At 43.3% G+C, this 21,377-nt stretch overlaps 1 protein-coding gene across 1 annotated transcript in view; it reads left to right on the forward strand.

The window, feature by feature from the left end:
- Positions 1-21,377, forward strand: part of inpp4b (inositol polyphosphate-4-phosphatase type II B) — a 192,427-nt gene that overhangs the window by 13,498 nt on the left and 157,552 nt on the right. Inside the window, 1 exon segment of the mRNA XM_038713158.1 lies at positions 804-848. Coding sequence (XP_038569086.1) covers positions 804-848 — 45 coding nt within the window.

Consider the following 21,377-nt stretch of genomic DNA (forward strand, 5'->3'; position numbering starts at 1 on the left):
CTGTTTGAATGGTTGTGTGTCAGACTGGGAAAGTGATGAATGAGAGACATCGTTGGTGACAGATGATACAAGCAGTCAGTCCTCTACTCATCATTATGGCCAAAGCCCTCAAGGACAATAGAAACCTAGAAACTCTTGATCTGAAGGTCACAAAGATTGCAGTGTGCATAATCTAAACCCAACAGTTCTACCTATTATTGCAGCATTTATGGAGCCTGTCACGCTCCTAGCATGTTAGATATTACTATATCCGATGATGTTCTTTTGCTGATTACGAAGTTTGTCTCCGCTATGATGCCACATAGATTTCATCCCCTTTGTGTACTTTATATTCTGTGTCTATGGGCTATGTAGTTATCCCTTTTCATTTAAAATGAAGGAACACTTCTTAAGGGCTGAAACAATTAGTGATTAATCAGATAGACAATTGTTAGAAAAAACGCATTACTAATTCTAATAAATAATTATTTAAGGAAAACATGCAAAACATTTACAATTTACCGCTGCTGTTTTGTTTGTTTTTTTCATTGTAAATATAACGTCTTTGAGTTTTGGTCTCGTCGTACTGTACAAAAAAAGTTATTTGAAGCTGACTTCTGCGAAATTGCAATAGGCATTTTTACTGTTTTCTGACGTTTTATAGACAAAATGATTCAAGACTCCGATTCACTTTCATTGTGTGTTATTTCTTTGTTTCTTCCATTGTTCTAACGTATTCCTCTTCCTTACCTTTATCTCCCACTCCCTCTACTTTCATCTCAACTCCACTTCTTTCTATCTTTCTTTCTTTCTCTCCCCCTCAGGTGTTATTCTAACACCCAAGCTGCCTCAAGTGGACTTCAGCCTCGGTAAGTCCTATGTGATTCAAGGGTCATTTTACATTCTTGTATGCACATTAGATAAAGGACATATGGACCACTCAATTGAATGATTGTTCACTTTTAGTAATGGCAAATCCCTCTTTCGTTGCTCAGAAAGACAAGTTTATGGCCTATCTGCCCCCTTGGCTGAAATAAATTTAAATGTAACAATTGTAAAAACACACCAACAAACAGTCACATGCTGACATTTACACTAATGCAGCAGTCAGTCTGAATTAGTGGCATATCTGCAGACGTCATATATACACATCCATACACCCAAGAATAATTATGAGGGACAAAACAGAAAACATTAGACAGAATGTTGAGAGAGTCCTTGTGAACTTTTCGTCGAGATGGCTTCATTAATTTTTCATGCAACTGAGATGTTGGAATTCTATTTCTAGGCAATTCACTGTGGCTCAGGTCAAATTTCCTGGAGTGAAATCTAAACTCAGATATTGTTCTTATGGTCTTTGACGAACAAGAGTGACAGCATCAAACACTAGTGTCTTTGCTCCCTTGTTTCTATCTTTTAAGGCTTCCCACTGTTTCATTCACAACAAACTGGATAATGACTGAACACAGATTTTCCAGGGATGTGGCTACAATATTTTGTTTCAAACTGATCTTCCCTGGTGTCACTTGATACTTCCTGTATCTGGGCAGTGCTCTGTGCATCTCTTATGAGCATTAAAATAATTTTCAGTGTGATTAAACTTCATGTTGATACCTCATGGTTCTTAACACTCCTGATAGTCCCAATACATAGAGGGCAAAATAACAGTGAGTCATAAAGACATATGATCAGAGTTAATTTATATAGCGATTGTGTGGGGCTCAATAGGAAAGTCATCATCCTGAAAACATGCACACATTCACAAGTGCACATAACTGGGTATATGTGCACACGTCGTAGATGAAGGCATATCAATATATTCAGCAACAATCTAATAAATCCTTGTAATGCTTGCTTTTGTTTCTAAATGTTCATTCTATTGGAATTGTATACTCAAATGATACTGTAGATTGAGGATCGGCACTCGAGTGGAAAAACTATTTGAATGTAAATTCTCTGTCATGGCAGAAAATACAGCTGACAGCTGGCACAGAGAAATACCATGTCCCTCTTTGAGTGCCCTGGTTAAATGTGTGCTTTTAAGCATATTGAAGACACATTATGAAGCAAGACCAGTCAGTGCTTTATAGACAAGCAAGAAAACTTAAAAGTAAAATTGAGGTATTTATCATTTTACAACATATGTTTGTATAAATGATATGAATTGCTTTATGCTACTCACAAAAACCAAACATTATATAAATTATATACAGTAGATGTACTGGAAGCTGATAAAGTGATTTGAGGAAAGGTGTACTTTTTTATCCCTGTTGAAACTCTGCAGTTTTCTAAATGACCTGCACACACCCCACATTCCACAGATGTGAAAAAAGTACACTAGTTTAAGGAGTAATTGTTGATTTGTCCCTGTATTTGTGTATGTGGTTGTGTATAGGAGTGGCGCCTAACTTCTGGAATTAACTAGCAGCTAATTAACATTTAATTACTGTAGACAAACATGGTATTTAGGGGAATAAGGCTACGCTTAGCTGGTCATGATTAAAGGGGCACTTCACCGATTTTACTCATCATGGGGAGTACCACTCAGTGAACAGCTGTACTTAAAAAAGTAAAAGAAATCCTGCACTACAAACGAATTTTGAAAAAGGTGACAAGGACAAGGAGGTGGCTGCGGCTCAGAAGGTAGAGTGGGTTGCCTGTTAATTGGAAGGTTGGCGGTTCAATCCCCAGCTCCTCCAGGCTGCATGTCAAAGTGTCCTCGGGCAAGATACTGAACCCTGAATTGCCTGGTGGCTGTTCCACCAGTGTGTGAATGTTAGTTTCTGTTTAAGTACTTAGGCTCAGTGTGTGTGTGAATGGTGAAAGCGCTTTGAGTGGTCGAAAAGACTAGAAAAGTGCTAAACAAATACAGAGCGTTTACATTTAGTTGCATTCTGGAGAATTGAGAATCCAGCATTTTTGTAATCTACACTACACACGAAATCATTAGTGTACCTCTTTAAATCAAATTCACAAACACATACACTTTCAGACTGTCAGCAGAACATTCTGTGGTTGTTGCTGCGGTCAGAGCAGTACAGTACCATAAACTAGTCAGGTGAATTTCAAAGTCATCGATTAAAGCTTAACAATATGACTAGTGATTAACAGCAGACCATATACAGCCTCTCAGCTTACAGCTCTCAGCTATATACAGAGTCTGGGAGAACAATTTCTCCTTACTTCTGCGCAGATACATTAGAACAGTGGTCAACTGTGTATCTGTGTATCAGGCTCAATACTTGCTGGATTTTACTACTGCAGCACTAAACTTATTATTTTTACAAACAAAAAATAATGAGGGTATGTTTGCCTCTGTTTTGACACATTGTCATAAAATGTGATGTGAAGAATACAAAATGTAAGATAAGTAAACAAGCTCTCTGGAGAAATTTTAATGTTTTGCACGTTTGTCATTGTAAAATACCAACCAATTTAAAATGTTGACTTTTGCGCCTTACTGGAGAATTATTAAATTTAAGTCTCTTAAACCAACAACTGGATGAGAAGAAATATGGATAAAATGAATGGTTAATTGTTCATCTTTTAATGTTCCCCAGCAACTGCTTTTCATCAAAAATTTGCACGTAGATTGCTTTCAGGAGAACACAGTTCTCATTTGGGGTGGTAAGTCTACCACTGGCTCTCTCACAATTTGAACACTGAATTAGATGCAGCAGTACTAAAAACTGAGACTTGGCTGTGATACGACATTTACCGTGCTGTCTATTTTCTATGCAAGTAACATGTCTATTGTTATTAAAACTCAAACGTAAAGTGTGCCTCCATAAAGTTATGCATATTTATACACAAATAAGTTCACAGAATGAGAGGCTTATGCATAATGCTGGCACATAAAATACTTTAACAGCAGCATATTGTAATTTTGAATATTTCATACATGTGTCTCTCCAAGTTTTCTTAATATTTTATTAGAGTGTCAGTGTAAATGATGGTCGTGAATTGTTGAATATTAGGTCAATTCTGTACTGTGATTTACCACAGTAAAAGCAAAAGCATATTTTTTTTTTTATTTCTATAAAGACTCTGTTCTTGGTTCTTTATAGCAGCGATAGTGGAGTTCATTTCATTACAGAAGGTTTAAAATGCACTGTCAGTATAAAAACAAACAAATTCCCCTGTAAATTACTCAGAAGTAACAGGTGCAAATTAACTGTGAATGGCAGCAAGACAAATGAGTTATTATACCAATTCTATTCAAACTTGAGGCTCCCTTCACATGTGAAACACCAAATTACAGGCATTATATTGAGGTCTTGAATGAATTTCATCATATGCTTGTCAATAACTTATGAATTTACATGAGTGATAAGCTGTGCAGCAAGTGAAGGACATATTTATCACAACACGACAGCCCTTCTTTTCCCTCTGTATTCCCCAGACCCACTGGCAAACAGGTGTGCAAAATGGCGGCACATGCAAATAATGTTGTCAAATTAATTGAAGCGTTGAAATAATTATCATGATGAATAAGCATCTTCTGGAGATGAGCATATATTCCTGTCTCCCGTGGCAACTCCCAGGGCTCCCCTCACAATTAAATGGAATTTAGATTCATCGTGGGGTCTCAGAGGCCCACTGAATTAAAACTCATTTCCAGCAAATTCATCTTGAAAGAACTCCACATATTCCAACCACACAAAATAAATACAGCATAGTAAGTGAAGCCTCCAAGGATGGGCAAACATTATTACTCCAATTGCTCAATTGTTATGGTAATTTAAGAATCAGTCTCAGTATACTTTGATAGTTGAGTCGTTTGACTAAAATTGCAAGTCATGTCATGGATGAATTAATTTTCACCTAAGCTAAGGCAGGTAATTCACCAACAAATGACCAAAAATACAAATATAACATTCTTTAAGACACTCTAAATTTGATCACTTTTTCAACTCTTCAATTCGTTATTTGACTTTTAGTAATCCAAACTTTTCTTTTCTCCTTCCATGTCACTCCCTCATTATCTCCCTTCTCACTCGGGCTTCCTTCCTCAAACTCTAAATGTCTCTCTAAGGGACTCCCTTGTCCTTTCCCTTCCCTCTGTTGCCCTCTTTATTTCCCTTTCCTGCCACCCACACCAAGCATCATAACAGCTCTGACCTCAGAGGGTCAGCCGAAGTCTCATATCCCTGTAAGAGAGCCAGTCTGGTGATGCATGGTTGAGCACTGAGTCCCATTTCCATCACCAGTCTGGCTGTGGTTAAATGTGCAGCGGGGTAGGGAAGATCCCTCAGGCCAGTCAAATATATGTCCCCTGAGGTGACTGATGGGGACGGTCTGCAGTATCCCATCTAAGTTTGTATGTGTATGTGAGTGGTGCAGAGAAAAAGAATGAAAATAATGTTAGAATCATATCCAGAAAAGAGAGCCAGTGTAATTTTGATAAATGGAGAAGTGATGATATGATGAAACAAACTGAAAGAAAAAAGATCAAGCTCTTTGGAAATCTTTTGTAGCCTCTAGCAATTACTAAATGTGCATGTGTGTGAAGATCTGTTCAGTATGTCTTTGCATGTCCGTAAACAGTGAAACACCATTTACACCTACGTTATTGACACAGCAGACTTCCAATCACAGGCACACAGATGAAGTTTGGGTGAATATCAGTGCCTATAAACATATTTTTGACTTAGTTTTGGTTTTTGCCTGCACACAAACTCCTCTGCTTCACCCTTCCTCCAGCATAAGCAAATGCAAAACCTTCTTTAATGTGAGTCCAAAAGACCTGGCACCAGGATCTTGAAGAGAGAAAGGGAATTTGGAATCAGAGTAGCCCCTAAGAGATAATACATGCATGAGCTCTGCTGCACTGCAAGATATTTTACAACTCTGTCTTGTAGCCTTTTCCTAAAAATAGCTGCTAAGAGTGCCAAACACTGTATGGCTCTGACGGAAGTCACGTTGCCTGATCAGCAATCTGTTTCTTAAGGCTTGTGCAGACTACACGACTTTCAGCATCGCCCGGTGGCCGTACCATTCACACTACACAACTTGCCGTCTTGTGACGTAAGTCTTGAAGTCATTGTGGCGTTCACACTACGTGACTGATCTGTGACAGGGGGTCATACACAGTTTTGTCAAGAAAACACATGTGAAATGTGAAACGGGAAATGATGCGAACCTACAGACTAAACAGCTGTTGTTTGTTATTATAAAGATAGCAATTATAAAGACAAAAAATATGGGTGAACGAATGGATTAGCACACGCAGATAGCAGGAATTGTCTGAGCTACAGAGAGAGCTGGAGGTGAGTAAAAAGTGTTTTGCGATGAAAAAGTAGCTGCCTGCTCTGCCAGCTGCCTGCTCTCATTGGCTGGATGTTGATGTCAATTCGACTCCTTCAGATATTTGGCATGCTAGATATCTGGCAGACGTCAGCGATGTGTCGGGGAGCCGTTTTGATGCATCATTGTGTAGTTCACACATAACGACTGGTGACCGTCAATCCACCGCTGATTTACTCCCGATCACAGCCTGACGGTCGCCGAGCTCGCCGAGCGGCAAATCAGGCGAAAAATCGTGTAGTGTGAACAAGGCTTTAGACGGATGGATTTCTGGCATTTGCGTTTTGAGCAGTTCTAATGTCCGCTTATGTAATTAAATATATTTACACAAACAGCCACACACATTCAGAATTTGAGACCGCAGATAACGTCAACCTTATCCATGTTTCATTTATTCTCTTTCATTACCTCCTCTCGTTTTGTGGAAAAACATGGAGATGTAGATCAATGCTTCTTAATCCCAGTTCTGAGGACTCTTAGCGGTTTTAAATCTTACAAGATGCAGTCATGCTGCACAGTAGCCTTATTATTCAAGGTAAATTCATACAGATCACATGGCCACTATTAAAATCAGTCGATAGTTTTCAATCTTGTTAAGAAAACTCTGATCTACCCTAGATGTCAGCTCTAATGGATCGTTATCTTAACAAATAGGTTTTTCCAACAGCATTCCCTTCTTTTCATCTCAATAGCAGAACAGCATGAGTAATACAGGTTTCTAGGTTTGCCTTGTAATGGCTACATGCACTGAAGTCTATTTTATTCCCTTCATGATTCACTCTATGCCCCCCTGCTGTGTCGGTGCCCCTACTCCCAGACACGTTTACCAATTCCCAGACAAAACTCAGATTAAATGTGCCAGCTCAAGAATGTAGAGAGAGAGCTGTTAATGACTTCGATGAAGCAATTTTCAATTTAAGTTCACAGAATGAGATGCTGTATTTTGAATACTCTTTAGTGAGTCTCATGACAAGACATACCCTGGAGAATTGCATTAGATTTAGCCTAATGCAATCAAAGGTCTATTTCAGAATTGATGTCACATGGTTTGAATGTAATAGATGGGAATTTCTATTAATATCCAGCACACAAACTCCATAGTTGAGATCATGACCAATGTACATTTGTGTAATGACTCACAGAATCCATGAAGCATGAATTCAGAGACAGTAAGTAAGGTGAAAGTCCAAAATCTTTTAATCAAGTCCAAAAACAGGCAGGGATTTAAAACCAGACAGAGAGGCAGAACAGGCAGACAAAACCAAAGGGAGTAGGCAAAAATCTTTAAACCGGTAATCAAGCAAGATATCAGGTAGCTAGGCAGAATCAGACAGGTAGAGAATCGCTGGAGAGCATGACACGCTTGGCAATCTGGCAGAGGGTAGGTGGATCTGGTGTGGAGATGGATGGGGAAGGTCAGGTGAGGGAGCAGACAGGAGAAAGGTAACTGTGGGACAGGAGGAAGGGGCAGGATCTGTAACGACAGGAAAGTTAGTAATAAGGCAGGTGAACATATGGCAAAAGGCATAAAAGATTAAGGGAACACAGTTATTTAGTCACTACTAGGTTAGTTTTATATCCAATGATGACCTCTTGATTTGTTAGTTTATGTATATTTAATATTTTTTCAGGTTCAAAGCTTACATCTCACTTTACTTAATCTATCATCATTCAGGTAGGTTTCTTTTCAGAAGCAACCCATTTCTTTATCTGTGTGACATTTATACTTTTCTTTTTCTGTTTGAGACATTTACATCCATCAATTTCTTTCTTTCTTTTTTTAACCACTCACTGGTGCTACATTGGATAAATCTTAATCAAATCAACTTTATTGTCACATTCACAGTACAAAATCTAGTGAAATTCGTTCTCTGCATTTGACCCATCCTACGTAATAGGAGCAGTGAGCAGCTACTGCACAGCGCCTGGGGACACAACTCGAAGGGGCACTGACAGGAGAATTAACCTAGAATGTTTTTAATGGTGGGGTAAATCGGAGCACCTGGAGGAAACCCTTGCAAACACGTGCATGCAAACTCCACACGGAAAGGCCCAGGATGGCCAAGGTTCAAACCCAGGACCTTCTTGCTGTGAGGCCACAGTGCTGTATGCTGGTAATGCCACTGTCTTTTGGAAAGAGATACAGCATATATGTGTTAAAGAGTTGGTATTATGCGTTTTGGCTTTTCCCCTCTCCTTTATTGAGTTATATATCTTTTTTGTGCATGTAACAGGTTTGCAAAGTGAAAAAGCCCAGAGTCCAGCCCAAAGGGAGTTCCCATCTCCCACAGAAAGCACTGCTCTGAACTGCTTGAAAACAGCTCGTTTGTAGTCCAGCCCTTCACTTCCTTTACTTGTGACGTCACAATGAAAACGCGTCATAAAGCTTGCCAAGCGACTAGCGGGGTCAGGCATGCCCTCAAACCAAGCTAGTCTGAGCGGAGGACCTTTGGCTCAACTCGCCTTTGTTTGGATTTCCATTGTAGAAATGTGTGTATTGTAGCACCTGTACCTGCTTCCAGGTACTTTTTTTCATACCACCTCACCTCCATCGAGGTTCCAAGCAAGCTGAGGGATACTAAAATGTAACGTGAAAACACGACAGACTGCTGATTGGTCAGAGAGAATCGTCACTATTCACTTCATCATCTGTGCACCAGACAGAGGCCAGAGAGCAACAGAAAGTTTTATATATTTCAGTTTTCGTATGGAATTTCATCACTAAATCCACTTCTGAGAAGTTTTGAGGTGAAATCAGCTGTGTAGATATTTGAATATTTTCGGAGTTGAGGAGCTCAGCAAGTGGCTGCAGGGGAAGCCTGTGCCAACCCGCGGGAGGAGCGTGTGTGCTCTCTGCTCTCGCCGTCACACAGACCGCTGCAGCAACAACGGCAGAGGAAAACACAGCTCGAAGGTTTTCATACCGCTTATCTGTTTTTACATTCTGAGTAATGCTGAAACGTTTTAACTTAAAAAATACAAAGCCATGTGGATTGCTTTGAACATTACGTCGCAGCAGTTGTGTGTGGCGTTGCTATGACGAGAAGCTACGTACTATCTCTGGGTCCTATCGATCGCACAGGTAAAATGAAAGTGTTGCCTTTTTGATAATTTACTGGAAAAAGACTACACAGGTTAGGGAAGAGAGAGGATTATATGCAACAAATTTCTCTGGCAAGAATTAAATGCAGAACATTGTGAGCAGTGGTGGAGAGTAACTAAGTATATTTACTCAAGTACTGTATATGAGTACAATTTTGAGGTACTTTAGTATTTCCGTGTGCTGGCACTTTATATTTCTACTACAATTCAGAGGCAAATATTGTACATTTTACTCAACTACATTTTTTTAAACTTTAGTTACTTGTTGCCTTACAGAATAACATTAGTATTACAAAATATAATTGTAGCAGGTTTCTCTTCCAAACTCCTCAAAATAGGAGAAAACACAGGCGTAGTCGAAAAATAGTGGCGTGATTTTTATTATGCCGGCCTCCAAAGTGCAAACAGTGAAAATAAACTTGCATAAAGAAAACGAAACAAAAAAATAACTATTTGAAAAAAGAATTTATAACTTACTCAATAATAAAGTTACACAAAAACCCAACATACAACTCTCTAGTTACCTCCTCTGTAACCAGGCCAAGACTGCCTTATCGGCCATTAGGAAAAACAAATGAACAGAAACAGAAGCGGAACAGCTCAGACTAAAGGTATCTGCAGCCCTTTCTAATGCGAAGGACCCCCCTTCCAACCTCACCATCCAAGAAAGGAAGGCTGTGACATCTCTGAGCAAGGATCAAAACATCACTATCCTACCTGCTGACAAAGGAAGATGCACAGTAGTACTTAACACAGCTGACTACCAGAACAAAGTCAACACACTACTAATGGACACAAACACGTATGAGACACTGAGACGAGACCCAACCAGTGGATACAAGAAAAAGGCCATAGAATGTCTACAACAGTTACAGAAGGACAACACCATCACCCCGTGAACAATATTACCGTTTGTATCCTGGAGAAGCCATTCCATGCATTTATTTATGGACTACCCAAGATGAAGACCTACAACATTGCCAAACACATTTCCACCATCTTAGCTCCATTGGTGGGAAACACGCCTCACCACGTCCAAAACTCTATTGACTTTGTAAACAAAGTTTGAGGACTAAAACTGGATCCAGATGAAACCATGGTATCCTATGACGTGACTTCTTTGTTCACCTGCATCCCCACCATAGAGGCAGTAGAAACGGCTAACACAAGACAACACCCTGGACAACAGAACTAGCCTCAGCCCTGACCAAATCTGCAAATTACTCGACCTCTGTCTAAACACCACCTACTTCCAGTACAACGGTGGATTCTACAAACATGTGGCAAACATCTACATGGAAGAAGTGGAGAATAAAGCCCTCAACTCCTTCAGAGGAACAGCACCGAGCCACTGGTACAGATATGTGGACGACACCTGGGTCAAAATTAAAAGCCAGGAACTGCAAGCCTTCACAGAACACATCAACTCTGTGGACAGTAATATCAAGTTCACACGAGAAGATGTTCACAACAACAGTTTGGCCTTCCTGGACTGCGCTGTACACATTGAAGAGGACAAGAGCCTGCAGATTGGTGTTTACAGAAAACTCACACACACAGACCAATACCTACTCTTCGATTCACACCACCCACTGGAGCACAAGCTAGGGGTCATGAGAACACTGCACCTCAGAGCGGAAAACATACCAACAAGCGCCCAAGCCAGAGAGAAGGAACAGAACCACCTGAAGGGGGGCACTTACAGCCTGTGGATACCCTAAATGGACCTTTGTGAAGACAGCCACAAGATCCAAGAAGAACAAAACTACAGGGGAGGAGTAAATGAAGGTCAAATGCAACAACATTGTGATTCCATACGTGTCTGGAGTATCAGAGAAACTCAGGAGGATTTTCAACAAAGATAACATCCCTGTGTTTATTAAACCCAAGAACACACTAAGACAGATGCTGGTACACCCCAAAGACCGCACCCCAAAGACCGCACACCCAAACACAAGAAAAGCAATCTAGTGTATGCGGTCCAATGCAGTGAGGAATGCACAGACCTGTATATTGGGGAGACTAAACAACCACTACACAAACGCATGGCTCAATACAGAATTGCCAACTCCTCAGGTCAAGACTCTGCAGTCTACTTACATCTGAAGGACAGAGGACACTCGTTTGAGGACCACCAGGTGCACATTTTAGACAGAGAAGATGAATGTTTTCAAAGAGGTGTCAAGGAAGCCATCTACACCAGGGTTGAGAAGCCGTCATTGAACAGGGGAGGGGGTCTACGCCACCACTTATCCCCCACTTACAATGCTGTCCTTTCATCACTTCCCAGGAAACTCAACAAACGTAACCTATTGACCTCAGGTGAAGATACCAACGATGGTCAGTCTTGGCCACAGGTAGTCTTAACGACTGTAACGACTGTCGTCACAGCAACAAGGAACACTAACAAACCAGCGGTATCGATGACCTGGGATAACGACCCCACTGAGGTTAAATAGCTGAGTTTCCCTCCCTTCAGTCAGAACTGAAGAAGTCCTTTGGATGAGGGACGAAACGTCTTCCAGTATCTTCAACCAAGTCCAGTTGCCCTTGATTTTAACCTTCGTTGGATAACTATGACCTGGATGACTGAGAATCTTCATAGACAAGACTGCCCTCACAGGCCAAAGCTGCGACTTTTAAAGACAGTAGCCCCTCCCACTAGGCTTAACCATTATTTACACAATATAATGAATAGATTTTACTACCTTCAGAAAAGGATTTATATCTATTACACTTCGATATATTTTCAACAATAATTATATCCAACATTTTCCTTCTCCTGCAACAGTTACTTACATCACAAATTATTACTACAACCAAAAAGGTCTCGGGTTACGTATGTAACCCTTGTTCCCCGAGAAGGGGAACGAGACACTGCGTCGGTGACGACACTATTGGAACGCCCCTGGGCGTGGCAGGGCTGAACTATGAATGAAACTACTCCAATCCTATTGGTGTTACTAGAACGGTAGTGTGTGACGGCGTAACCAGAGGGGGTATATAAGCACGCCGGCACATAAGACACATTAGCCCTTTCTATGAAGCAAGGCACTCCAGGCGGGGTGAGGTGTGGTGGACCGACGCAGTGTCTCGTTCCCCTTCTCGGGGAACAAGGGTTACATACGTAACCCGAGACGTTCCCCTTCGAGGGAACTCGAACTGCGTCGGTGACGACACTATGGGAACGAGATACCCACTTAGGCCGTACCGAAACCCCGCCTGCCCCCAGCGTGCAGAACCTGGCGGCACGACTAGGAGGAGAGCGCATGGGTGCCGGGTGCAGAAGGCAGGTCCAGACTGTAAAACCGGATAAATGTGTGAGGGTTGGCCCAGCCAGCCGCATCACACAAATCCTGGAGTGACGCCCCTGCGAGGAGGGCCCTAGAAGCCGCCATGCCTCAAGTAGAGTGCGCCCTTACGGCCATAGGTGAAGGCAAACTGCGCACCTGATAGGCCAGGGAAATCCCTTGGATTTTAGCCACCACTGCAGGGCTCTCATGTGCAGTAGTCCGGAAGGTATTATACTGGACGCTGCTGCCAGAAGACCCAACACCCTCTGAAATTGTTTCACAGTGATGGCGCGGCCAAACTGCACTTTAGTCACTGAGGATAAAATGGACTCGATGAGTGCGGGAGACAGGTGGGCCCGCATCGTCGTTGAGTCCCACACCACCCCTAGGAACGCAGTCCGTTAGGCGGGTGTCAGCACGCTCTTCTTCGCGTTGAGCCGCAGCCCCAAATGCTGAAGGTGGGCGAGGACGACATCTCTATGCCGAACCGCTAACTCTCGAGACTGGGCCAGGACGAGCCAGTCGTCGATGTAGTTCAGTATGCGGATGCCCTGGAGCCTCAACGGAGCCAGAGCTGCATCCATGCATTTGGTGAACGTGCGGGGAGATAGTGCTAGGCCGAACGGAAGAACCCGATACTGGTAAGCTGTGCCCCCGAAGGCGAACCTCAGGAACTTCCTGTGAGAGGGACGGATGGAGATGTGGAAATAAGCGTCTTGTAGATCTATCGTGACAAACCAATCCTCGGATTGGATGTGACTGATGATGGCTGGGATGGTAAGCATCCTGAACCTGAATCTTCTCAGAGATTGGTTCAGGGACCGCAAATCCAAAATCGGATGCAATCCTCCGTCCTTCTTGGGGACCAGGAAGTATCAGCTGTAAAAGCCGGCTTCTCTGACTGGCAGGGAAATTAATTCTATGGCCCCTTTCTTCAGAAGAGAGCGGACTTCCTGTCCCAACACCTGGCTCTGTTCTGCGTGTACTGTAGTCCCGACCATCCCGCAGAATCTGGGGGGGCGAACCCGGAACTGCAGACTGTAGCCATCTACTACTGTGCGGATGACCCACGGGGAAATGTTCGCGAGGCTTCGCCAAGGGGACAAGTCCCTCGGGGCTGGTGGTCGGTGTCCCGCAGGAATCCCCGGTGGCGCCCTGAAGCGGAGGGCCGCCAGGGAAGGCTCGCCGGTGAACCACGGTTTGTGAGCCCAGTCGTGTTCCGGCTGCCGCCCCTCGGGGCGGACAGATCGGCGAGGGCCTGCCGGCGGCTAGCGCATCCCGAGCGCTGAAGCGGTGGGAGGAACACTGCCTGTTGCTGGAGCCACCATGAGAGAGGGGACCTCGATCGGCCTCTCTCAGGGGAAGGGGGGTAGGGAGGGGGAGGAGGTGGTGGGTCCCCCTACTCGAGGTCTCAGGACCTCTTCCCCCGGGCCTGCCGAGACTGAATGACGGTCCTCAGATCTGTCTTCCCGGGGGGCTGTGGGCGAGAGCGCCGTCTTGCGTCCCAGGTTGGTTGAGGGGGATCCCGCGAAGCGACGCTCTGCTTCTGGCTGTGGCGGTAGGTGCTGGTTGAAGGCTGCGTCCGCCTTTCCTGAGCCGTCGCGGTCCTGGAGTCTGACCGGCGGGGGAGATATCGCTCAAATGCCTCTCCCTGACTTTTGCCGTGCTGGAAACTGTTGACGACAGCATCCACTGCTTCGCCAAACAGGCCAGAAGGCGAGAGGGGCGCATCCAGGAGAAAAGCCCTATCCTTCCCCTGGATGCCTGATAGGTTGAGCCACAGATAGCACTCCATAGCCACCAAAGCCGCCATGGATCAGCCGATGGAATGGGCCGTTTCCTTGGTCACACGGAGAGCCAAGTCCGTCGCTCTACGGAGCTCCGTTAGGTCCTCCTCAGAGGGACCTCCCCCTACGTCACAGTCCCGAAGAAGATCGGCCTGGTATGCCTGCAAGACAGCCATCGTATGTAGGCTGGCACCAGCTCGACCCGCTGCCATGTAGGCCTTGCCCACCAAATCGGACGTCATCCGACACGGCTTGGTGGGGAGCGCCGGCGTCCGGAGGGATGAGGTGAGGTTGGGAGAGAGGTAGCTAGCCAGTGCCTCCTCCACTCGTGGCATCGCTCCGTAGCCGTGCTGTCTGATTCCCGTCACGTTGCCGTAGTCCAGCCGGGGGGACGTAGACAGTCACGCAGAGAAGGGTTTATTCCATGATCTACACAAATCGTTGTGCAGATTTGGAAAAAATGGTAGGGGCCGACGCGGGGGTGGCGCTCGGTGTTGCAGAAACCGCTCATCTAGTTTGCTGCCTGCCGATAGCTGCTGCACCGCCTGTGGCCAATCAATGTGCAGCTTGGCCACGGCCCACGTCACCAATTCCAACAACTCCTCATATCCTGGTGAGGGCTGATGACGTTCCGTTTCCTCTATGCTAAGCACATCTAGCTCCTCAGAGCCAGATCGTGTCAGCCTTTCCGGACTCGCCCCTCGAGTGGGAGAAACCGTGAAACGGGCTCCCGATCGGGGACGAGGGGAGGAGGATTCCGCGGACGAGATCCGGAAAAAGGCCTCAGCCGTTCCGGCACCCTCGGCAATCTCGCGTTGTGATCCCCAGGTTCTGAGCCGCCGCGACGCCTCAGCGACGCCTGTGCCACGAGGGGAGCGCATCTGACCATCCTCTAGGAAGAGAGCCGCTCGAGACCTCAGCACCCTCAGGGGCAGGGCCTCGCAATGGTCGCAGGCAGCCCCCTCGAGAGCCGCCTGAGCATGCGACATCCCCAGGCATGAGACGCACATCCCATGGGTATCACCTTCTGTGATGAAACGCTCACAAGGGAAGACACACTGTCGGAATCGCTTTGACATGATCTTCTGCTGCTTCGTCTCGATGTCAGGTAGAAAAATGGAGATTCCAAACATAGCCAGAGTGCCTGCTGAATAGAGAGAAGCTAATGTGTCTTATGTGCTGGCGTGCTTATATACCCCCTCCGGTTACGCCGTCACACACTACCGTTCTAGTAACACCAATAGGATTGGAGTAGTTTCATTCATAGTTCAGCCCTGCCACGCTCAGGGGCGTTCCCATAGTGTCGTCACCGACGCAGTTCGAGTTCCCTCGAAGGGGAACCATAATTTTGCAGTTCACATGACCATGAAAGCGCGCGAGAACATGCTATTTAAAAGACGGAAATGTTACACTCCCGTTTTGCCAAACTGAATGGGAAACAGAGCAGCGATGCATCTCGACACATAGTAAGTGTTTGATGTTTGTTTAAATGTATGCTTAAAGAAGAGTAGAACTACCAAGTGTGCACCCTTGATCGCGCTACTTAAACAGTAGAAGAAATATGCATAATAGCGAGGTTTATGACCAGCTTAATTGAGCTGGAAGGGAGCGGGGAGTGAGTGAGTATGTGTGTGTGTGTGTGTGTGTGTGTGTGTGTGTGTGTGTCCCGGAGCCGCTCCGTCACAATAATCAACAAATAAATTATTATTATAGGTTAGATGTTGTATTGGTCCCCAATGGGGACATTCATGAGCTACCCAGCTTTGGTTCCCAGGGATTTCTTTGTGGCCAGTATGGACAGGGGGGAAACATTATGACCAATAACCCTTTGAACATATGGGCATGTCAACATACTTGAAAACATGTGAACCTATATAACTTGATATCTGGGCAACATTCAGATTATTAAAGTCACCCACATCCAGTCAGTGCTTCTGAAGTTAATACGCTTTTCTCAATACTAAATGCCACACATTGTCCCCCATAACCAATAACTGTACACCTGCTCTGATTTTTGCAATTTATTTTCAGTTTATTTAAGGAAAATCTTGATGCTTTATGTGCATCTGGCATGTATGATAGCCAATGCTGTTGTTTGATGACACTAGTATGCTGATGATGAAAAGGAGAGGTAGATGTCTTGGCTATACTGTAAAGTCATATACACTAGTTCAAGAACTACATGCCATTCAGGGGTTATATGTATCAATAGCTTAGTAACTTTATTTTGTGGTATTACAGGATAAAGTTGAAAGCTTCCGGTCTTTTCCAGCATAACCGATTCTCCCTTTTCTCCCTTTTTTCCTAAATGAGAAGCCTATTGTCTGAAATCAAGGACTCAATGTTTAAAGAGATACTAGGAGTGTTAAATATGCCTTTTTTATCAATGTAAACTGCATACACAAAAATGGAAAGCTTGACAGCAACATTAACTAAAGGGGGGTGTGGCTTAGTAAACTGTCAATTCCAGTGAGATACACAAGTAATCAATGCATGGTGCTTTAAAGTTGTCCTTATATAACAAAAAACAGATAAAGCAAAAAAAAATCTCCATAGATTTAGGTATGGTGAGATGTTGGGACACCTCAAAATGCTCTACATGAACTGTATGAGGGCACCAGCAGTTACATGACTAAACACCAGGATGGTGTTTTTATTGTAACTGATTTTAATCAAAAAGATTTTAGAGCTGTTTAATCCTAAATTCCACCAGCATGTCCACATCCCCACCAGGGTAAGCAATACCCTGGACCATGTTTACAACAACATTCCTGGCATCTACGAAGACTGAAAGGGTCAAACCAAAAATAAAAACAGTCAAAGTGTGGACAGATGAGGCTGCAGCAGCAACTTTTTGAATGCACAGACTGGCGCATGTTCGGAAGGGTCGCCACTCAGGAGAAGTACATCAATCTTGAGGAATATACATCATTAGTGACATCATACATCCAGCAAGTGTGTTTATGATGTGGTGATCACTAAGACAGTAAAATCATTCCCCAATCAGAAGGCCTGGATGAATGGAGAGGTGAGGGCTCTATCCAGAGCCAAAGAAATCTGTTTTTTAGTCTGGTGACAGAAAAGCATACAACACTGCCAGAGTGAGACTGAAGGCTGGCATCAAGGAGGCAAAGCGGAAATATCAGCAGAGACTAGAGAGACATCTCAACGCCAAAGATATGTGACAGGCGATCAAAACACATCACGGACTACAAAAGCAGGAACGCCCCCATTATGTGTGAGGCCATTTTACCAGATGAGCTTAACACATTTTATGCTCGCTTTGATCTCAACAAAGAGTCAGCTGTAAAGTTTACTCCAACGCCAGAGACCCGCCACTGTCAGTATTCACAGCAGATGTGAGAAGAGAGGGAATATGAGTAAATCAGCTGGGCCTGATAACATCCCTGACTGTGTACTAAAAGCATGTGCCAATCAGCTAGTTGATGTTATTACTGATATTTTTAATAATCACTGTCACAGGAGAGTGTTGCTTCAATACAGCCACCATTTCTGCAGTGTCGAGTCTGAATGAAAACCACCACCACCCTGTGACACTCACCCTCATTCTGTAATTTGAGAAACAGGTTCTCTAGCACATAAAGAACAGCATCCCAGTCAGCTTGGACCCTCACCAGTTTGCTTTCAGAGCCAACAAATTTACAGAGGATGTCATCTCCACTCAGCTTTAACACACCTTGAGAAAAACACCCACATCACAATGCTGTTTGTTAATTTCAGCTCAGCATTCAACACAATCTCCTCCCATTAAACTGATTGGCAAATTTAGCAGTTTGGGCTTGAGTACCACACACTGCAACTGGATATTGGACTTTCTCACAAAAAGACCCCAGACAGTTTGGATTGGCAGACACACCTCCTCCACGCCTAAACACTGGGGCACCCCAGGGCTGTGTGCGCAACCCCCTGTTCACGCTGTACACCTACAACTGCAAACCCCAACGTGGAGAGAACTGTTGTGAAGTTTGCGGATGGCACCACCATCATTGGCCAGATTTCAAACAACGATGAGATTTCATATTGGGGGGAAGTTCATAATCTTGCTGAGTGATGCACAGAGAACAACCTACTGCTTAACGTCAGCAAAACCAAGCCGCTGATTGTTGATTTTTGGAAAAAGGAGGAACAGATAAGCCCTCCTGTCTACATCAGTGGAGCTCAGGTAGAGCAGATGAATAATTTTAGGTTTCTGGGAATCAGCATCACACAGAACCGGTTATGGTCATCTCACATCTTCACAGTGGTAATGAAAGCTCACAAATGGCTGTACTTCTTAAGGAAACTTAAGGCAGGCCACTGCATGTGAATAGGGTAAAAAAAAAAATAGATTTCCTTAAATTTCCTAGTTGAGTACTTACATTAAGACAATATTTTTTTGTATTACAGGTTTTCTGAAATATTATGTTTAGATATGCAAATCAGGTAGTATTAAATTAAATATTGAAATTTCACCCACAGAAAGCTAAGTGTCACGTGACTCATCTAAACCAATTACATTGTCAGAAACTGAAACTAGCCAATCAGATTTCATGCTTAGCTTAAATCCGCCTATGTACTTTCACAATTGGTTGCTTGTACAAAGGAAATAACCATATTATATATTATATATTGGATCTGACTTTGACTGACTCCTTTGTGCAGGAGAGAGAGCTTTCCAACAGTACCGGGGATCATATGTTGCAGGCAGTGACAGCAGCAGGAGGTGTTGAGGTTGAATGCTAACCTTTAGGAGAAGTCTACAGACACACAGAGACAAACTGTAGTAAAACAAACAACTAAATGTATATTTCGGACTTTTTTCCCCCACTAGTCTGAAAGAAGACATGTTAAGGAAGTAGCCCAAAAAAATGTCTTGCCTTAAGAAGGCAAAATTCCTGTGCTAAGTTCTAAGACAGAGGAGCAATAGAAAGCACTCTGATTGGAAACATCACAAACTGATGTGCACGGCCCAGGAGAGGAGGGCTCTGCAGTGGTCAGCTATGCACGTTTGTAGATGATAAATATTTATTGGTCCTTTCGGAAATTCATAGTGTGTCATACAGCAAACATCAGACCAACAACCAGACAGCAGCTTACTTTGGCTAGCCTTCAACTCAACAATCATGATTTCAGGTAAATGCTGAAGTTGCTGTTACTATTACCTTGTCTGTGGTCCGTTGGCAGAACACGGGGGCTTTCTGATCAGGTGCTGTCATGCTGTTGCCGAGGCAACACAAGTTTCGTTGCCACCAGCAACATTACAGAGTTGTTGTTTTCTTTAGCTTGACTTTGGAAAATTTCTTCTTTGTCCCTCACTCCACTTTGCAAACAGCACCATCATAATCATGTTTTGTTCACAGCGGAAGCGCGATGTGCCACAGTAATAAATGTCCGTGTGCTGTATAGTTATATGGATTAAACGAAGCATCGATGCAAAGAATTTGCGTCGATGCATTTTATTAATCGATTTAATCGATGAATCATTTCACCCCTATATGCAATTAGCCTGATAAGATAAGTATTGCTAAGTTTAATCCTTTGAGTAATACTTATGACCCATAGAATAATAATCCACTGACACTTGTTGCCTTGGCGGACAGCAACACATCAGTGGGCTGAATGGAGATGATGTGCACACAGCTCCGTACAGGTTGATTGGCTCACCTTAATCATCGAGACGGAACCCAAAATGCTCCAAAACAGGGGCAGAGGCATTTGACTTTGTTACCAGTAGTAGTAGTAGTCAAAGATTCGATGCTTTAATGGGCAGAGACTGATTTTACTGTCAATCTCACAGTCGAAGCTTCGCAGCGAAATAAGGATCATGTCATTTTGGCGATATGGGGGTGCTCATCGTCATATTTTACATAGAAATACCAGTTTTTACAATATACATTTCAATGTTTAATGCTGTAAATAAACATGTAAAAAGAATAAAACTTTTAATAAATGTTTTTGAAGTGCGTGAATTAATCCAAAATTGTAACTCTAAACCTGGGTCATCAGTGCGCTGTTCACTGTTCAGACCCAGAGGTCCCTACTTGAGTAGTAACAAAGTTGCTGTGGTTATCTTTGTAACCAACCAAGTGTAAATTGCAATAGAAAGTGCTGTTGATGGAGAATACTGTGCAGATGATAAAAGAAAATCAAGTTACTAAATCATTTTAAATATTGTCTTGATTTTGCCAGAATCGGTAAGATTTTCTCTTACAATAGTTGTTCTCTGGGAAACATGACAACATTTGACACAGTTGTCAATATATTTTATGAATGACTATACAAACCTTCACTTTAAATGAACCCTTTTGAATGTTTTACACTGTCAGTCAACCTTCAACCAAAAATTTCACTGTTGTATTTGGTGAAGTGTGTTCGTTTTCACATAAGATACTTTGAAAAGGAATTGTAAAGCCACAGATTACAAAAAAAGGTAATTTTTATATGCTGAAAGCGTCCACTTTCTCCCTCAACTTTCTTGCAGACAAGTGTGTGACAAATTCTCATTAAATCCTTGCTTTGTTTGTGTTTCCTGCCAAGGATAGTCACCTTGACTGCACAATCAGCATTCCAGTGCTGCTGGGAAATATCTTGTTCTGTCTTAGTTTTATATATAGGTGAAATCACTGTGGGTTTTTTGCATTTGTGTACAAAGTAAGCCTTATATTGTTAGCCTCATGTTGTATAATGTGTGTGTCTCTGTACATCTTTCAATACGTAGGTACAATTTGAAATGATCATATCTACCGGAGCACACAGGAAAAGATACACTTAACCATGTTTTCCTCATCTATTTAACCATTAACACCACAGAGAGACTGTTAAACCACCTCTAACCCTGAGAAAAGAAACATATCCATACATCAGTGTTTGATGCCCTGCTACTGAACCCTTCCTTTCTTTTGCAACTTTA

Source organism: Micropterus salmoides, unplaced genomic scaffold, assembly GCF_014851395.1.
Source record: "Micropterus salmoides isolate LMB-PRFRI ecotype aquatic unplaced genomic scaffold, ASM1485139v1 Ms_hic_scaffold_12, whole genome shotgun sequence".
In the NCBI taxonomy this organism is placed as follows: Eukaryota; Metazoa; Chordata; class Actinopteri; order Centrarchiformes; family Centrarchidae; genus Micropterus; species Micropterus salmoides.